A 5,221-nucleotide genomic window follows, 5' to 3' on the forward strand; every position below is an offset into this window, starting at 1 on the left:
TGTACAGACAAAACCTTTCTTTTATTTATACAGAAAATATACTGCATATACAGAATAAACTGCTGATCTAACGTGCAGTGACGGATTCAGTAATTCAAAGGGAAAGAAAAAAAACATTTCAGGGCATGGTGTTATTTTTGCAGTGTAACAGATATGCAAATACAAGGCTCTCACTCTATTTATAGAATTCTAGAACTCTGTTAAATGTGTAAAACAGAGGAGAACCCAGGACAAACATCACACAGCATGTTCTCTACATCTCTACTGCTCTTGCTGGCAGCTGCTTCCTGTGAGTGTTTTATTTAAATATATCAATTGATTACAATATTAATAAATGTGCAGCATACTGTATATTGTGTGAGATATCACAGTGTGTTTTTTTCTTTACAGATGTCCATGGTTATGAACTGACTCAGCCTGATGCCATGACAGTCCAGCCAGGCCAGAGTCTCTCCATCCCCTGTAAGGTTTCATATTCAGTTACAAGTGGATTTGACAACCTGCAGGAAAAACTCTGGAATGGATTGGATACATTCGTAATGGTGGACGTGATCAACTGCTTACTCAAAGATCACAGAACAGAGCCTGAAAAAATTTGATTGTGGGGCTGAGGGTCAGTCAGTACTACATCCTTGTTATAGTGTTAGTTTTTTTCTGATTTAATAAAATACATTGTCTGAAGTAATTCACTCCCTTTCTTACAACAATAAACACAAAACCCTGAATTCAAGCAAAATTCACAAAATACACAGTACACACAAAACTGTTAACCAGACTTGCAAATTCAAACAATCAACCTGAAAAAAGTTATTTCTGCTTAACACCAAAAGTCTGTCAAATGACGCACAAAGCAAGCTGTACTCCCAGCATTATTAATGGACCCAATTCACTTCAAAGCTTCTCCTGGAGTAAATCATATACTGGCCCCTGACACGATGCAATGATTTTGCAAGACCAAATCTTATCCCAAATAATAAAGAATGTATAAAAGTCTCGACATTGTTTGAAATACTGTATATTTTTGGTTTCAAAGGCAGAAAATGCTGATTTTGGCCAGAATTCTAGAACTTCAAACCAAATGACTAGCCCAGACAGTCAGATAGTGACCTTTAACCTTGTACTGTTTATTACTTTTATCTGCACCCACATCATTTCCTATGAGCTTTAAGCCCTGTGAGGGGCGATTTTTCTTTTTTCACACTCTTTATCTGCATGTTGAGATTTAAAAGAGAGAGAGTAATAAAAATTAGAGCATGTTCACCTGGGATTTACATCAAAGTCACATGCTTTGAACAGCACTGTTGTAAAATCACTGAATCCTCATGCACAAGTTCCTCTGATATGACGTAATGACGTACATCAGGAAAAGTGCTGGAACGGATCAGCTGATACCACAGCTCCAGTACTCGGAGTAGAAATCCATTTCTAAGCTGAGGTCTCCAGAATCATTGTGATTTACAAAGTTGAATTCTTGTTCATGGTCACTGTTTCATGCATAGTGAATATAATAACTAGCAAGCATAAAGAAAGTGCTGCTATCTAGCAAGTGCATGTGATGGATACAGTAAAGCAATATAAAAAAAAATTACAGTCTAATAACAAAATATTTTTCTGAACAATTAATCAATGCAAACAATTACTTAGCAGGTTAAGTATAACATAATTTATTTCATACATCACACACTCTATGCTCTATGTATGTGGAGGCCATTGAAATCTGGAAAACAATATTTTTTTGAAAATAGCCTGAATATTAGTCCATATATGTTATTTTGGTAGTGGATTTCCTAGTATAAAAGAAACATTTGTCAAGCAAAATTGTTTTCCATTCCTTTATAAAAAGCTGCATATCCTCCATAAAATAAATGTCTTGTATGCTGTAAATATGTTTTAAATACTAACTCCTCCCATCATCATCAGGTATTCAAATACAGACATCAGAGCTGGATATCACCCAGTTTATCTGAAGTGAAGGACTCTATTAAACTTAGGAGACCAGAGAAGACAAACAACACACACTATGTTCTCTGCAGCTCTATTGGTCTTGCTGGCAGCTGCTTCCTGTGAGTGCTTTATATACTGTATGATATGATATGATATGATATGATATGATATGATATGATATGGTAATTTTTTATAATAAATACATACAAATGTGCAGAGCACTGTACATTATATTGTGTAAAATATCACATATTATTTCCTCTACAGATGTGAACGGCGAGGAACTGATTCAGCCTGCTGCCATGACAGTCCAGCCAGGCCAGAGTCTCTCCATCCCCTGTAAGGTTTCATATACAGGCTATACTACAGCTTGGATCCGACAACCTGCAGGAAAAGCTCTGGAGTGGATTGGATATATCACTAGTGGTGGGAGTACAGCTTACAGTGAAAAACTGAAAAACAAGTTCAGCATCTCCAGAGACACTTCTACTAACACAATAAAAATTCAAGGACAGAATCTGCAAACTGAAGACACAGCTGTGTATTACTGCGCAAAAGAGACACAGTGACACAGAACAGTGGATTCCCCTTACAAAAACTCTGACCCATGTTCAAGCATCCATTCAAAGCTACTAATAGTGACATCAGGCAAAACTTTAACAATTTTTACAAAATTGCATTTATCAAAGACTTTTTATTTTAAACAATTTTTAATCACTTTATTTTACAGAAGATTTAATAATCAGTTAAAATAAAAGTTCAATTAATAGATTTGGGAATAATTCAGCATGTTTACAGCAGTGTCCTTCATTTAGGACACACTTTGTTCTCAAAATTTGACGTCTAATACTTGGAACAAGTCAAGGAGGCAGCAGAGTTCAACAAATAAATTGGTAAAAAGTACTCGAAAAAGTGAATTCTTGTGAGACTCATTTAGTATCATTGACTTCACACTTTGAGATATCCAAGTTGACTTCTTTATTCATTTAAAAATTTCTAACTAAATTAAACCATACCATAAATAAATGCAAATAAATAAAATTGTTAATGTTGAGAAATGAAACACTTCATGACATGCTGTAACAAAACGCTTGGATAATAATAAGATTTTTGCTATTATCTTCTTATAGCATTACAAGTTTATTCTTTTTATTTTTTCTTTACTGTCACTAAACTTCTCCACAGCTGTGTTCATGTATTTTATCAGAAATGTCCAACAGCAGTTTCTTCTAAATACAGGGCCAGCAGTCATACAGTAGCTACACTTCTATGGAATTCTCATGAATCTTAATGGTAAAAAAGTAACATTCGGGTAAATGGGCTCCCTAAAATGGTCATTAGATTAGAACGGGTTAATTTAAAACAATTCTCCTTGGAACTCTCTCTTACTTAATCTCTCTCATTGTCTATGCTATTTTTTCCTGTCATGGGGGGCCTGGAGCCTGTCCCAGGATAATTAGGGCATGAGGTGGGCATCTATCACAGGGTACACACATACACACACTTACCCACTGATTCACACACCACGGGCAATTTGTGAATGCCAATCAGCCTAATCTGCATGTATTTGGATTGTGGGGAGAACATGCAAACTCAGAACATGCACACAGAGGTGAGAATCAAACCTTGCTTGGAATCGAACCTGGACCCTAGAGGTACAAGTTCTAACGTCTAAGTCATTTACACAATCACATCCTCTTGTGCTGTTAAAATCAAAAGCAAAATTAAGTAAAAACAAAAACATATTAAATAATACAATATTTAATTACATTAATTATTAATAAACATATAACTCATGAGAAATAAGTTTATTTAGAAAAATATAGAGTATTTTACTTAAATGAATGCAAATGTTTGGAGCAATACATTAGTTTAAAAAGACACACATTTTGTTATGTTAAAGCCTTATTCCAAAATAGATTAAATTTATTATTTTACTATTTTTTTTTACAAACAATACCCAATAATAACATTGTTAAAGGAGTTTTATTTGAAAGCTTAGCAAATTTATAAAAAAAAAAAAAATGAAAAAAAAAATATATATATTTTCAACCTTTTCATCCTTATATTCTCAACCTTTACCATGACACTCAAAATTAATTAGGTAGTCAAGGGGATGTATATTACCGCCGTGCTCTCTGTTGCGGCAAATCAGTCGCATTTTGTGTCATTCACAAACGACCACCAGGTGGCGCAAAGTGACATTTTCATTCGACGCAGTTTCCAAATATGATTTGAGCTTAAGTCATAAAAAAGTCATGTCATATCAAAGAAATACTAGTAAGAAATACTAGTAATGATAATTTCCACATTTTCATACAACAAACATGAAAAATCAGAACCAGAGCTATTGATATTTACTGTACAATAATGAGTTTAAAAAAATGGGTTAAATGTTGTTTAGACAGACGATCTAAGACAGACGAAGATCTAAGACAGACGAAGTTTACTAGCTAACAATTTTATTTGTACAAAGAATTAACTGTTATATAGACTCTGTTTGTATGGGTTTATTGTTATTTTTTTTTTTAATGTTACATATAAAGACATTAAACTTTAAATTTAGAAATAGAACAATAGAATAATTAAAAAAATACACTCTAAAAATGCTGGGTTGTTTCTGTAAACATCTGGTTGGGTTACTTTGACCAAACAACTGGTTTATTCTTTATTCCCTGGTTTCTCCAAACGGCCTGCAAAATGTTCAAAATATTACTGTTATTGTGTCACAAAGTGTCGTTTTAAGAGTTGTTTAGACGAGAATGCATGTGTGTACAACTCAAAACCTCCATCGGTTATTAAAGATATCGTCTATTTAAAAAATTGCCCCACTGATTACGGAGATTTGGCAATGCCCACGTACATGCCTCACGTACCCCGCCCAACACAGTCTCATCTCAGAAAGAATTTCTGAAAGCTGCCACTGCTGTAACGTCTCTATAATTGTTAAAACAGCAGAGATATTTTATTTTGGATATTTCTAGGTATTCTTTGGTATAATATAGTTATAGTATAATATATCACGGCTGTGTAATGCATCTTATATTCTGTGTTCCAGACTCTTCGGGGGAGGCTGTTAATGTTTTTTTGTTTTTTTTTCGTTTTTTTTGTCTTTGTTATTAACTAGCATACTGTATATAACAGCATACTTTATATCAGATTGATGGACATGAGTCCAACAGTTTTTTCAGACCACATTTAATCAATAATATAAAAAAAAATTGGATTGTTCTTTCTTTTTAAATTTATTCTGGAGTAAATAAAATAAAAAATGTTA

The 5,221-nt window shown here is 33.7% G+C and overlaps 1 gene segment (V, D, J or C); it reads left to right on the top strand.

Moving 5' to 3' along the window:
• Positions 1–246: 246 nt before the first annotated feature.
• On the top strand, positions 247–4,858 carry LOC128544294 (Ig heavy chain V region 5A-like). The segment is given in 4 exon segments: positions 247–289; positions 391–486; positions 2,302–2,494; positions 4,774–4,858. Coding segments are annotated over 4 exon segments (417 nt in total).
• The last annotated feature ends 363 nt before the right edge of the window (positions 4,859–5,221 follow it).

The sequence above is a fragment of the Clarias gariepinus genome, chromosome 16, assembly GCF_024256425.1.
Source record: "Clarias gariepinus isolate MV-2021 ecotype Netherlands chromosome 16, CGAR_prim_01v2, whole genome shotgun sequence".
In the NCBI taxonomy this organism is placed as follows: Eukaryota; Metazoa; Chordata; class Actinopteri; order Siluriformes; family Clariidae; genus Clarias; species Clarias gariepinus.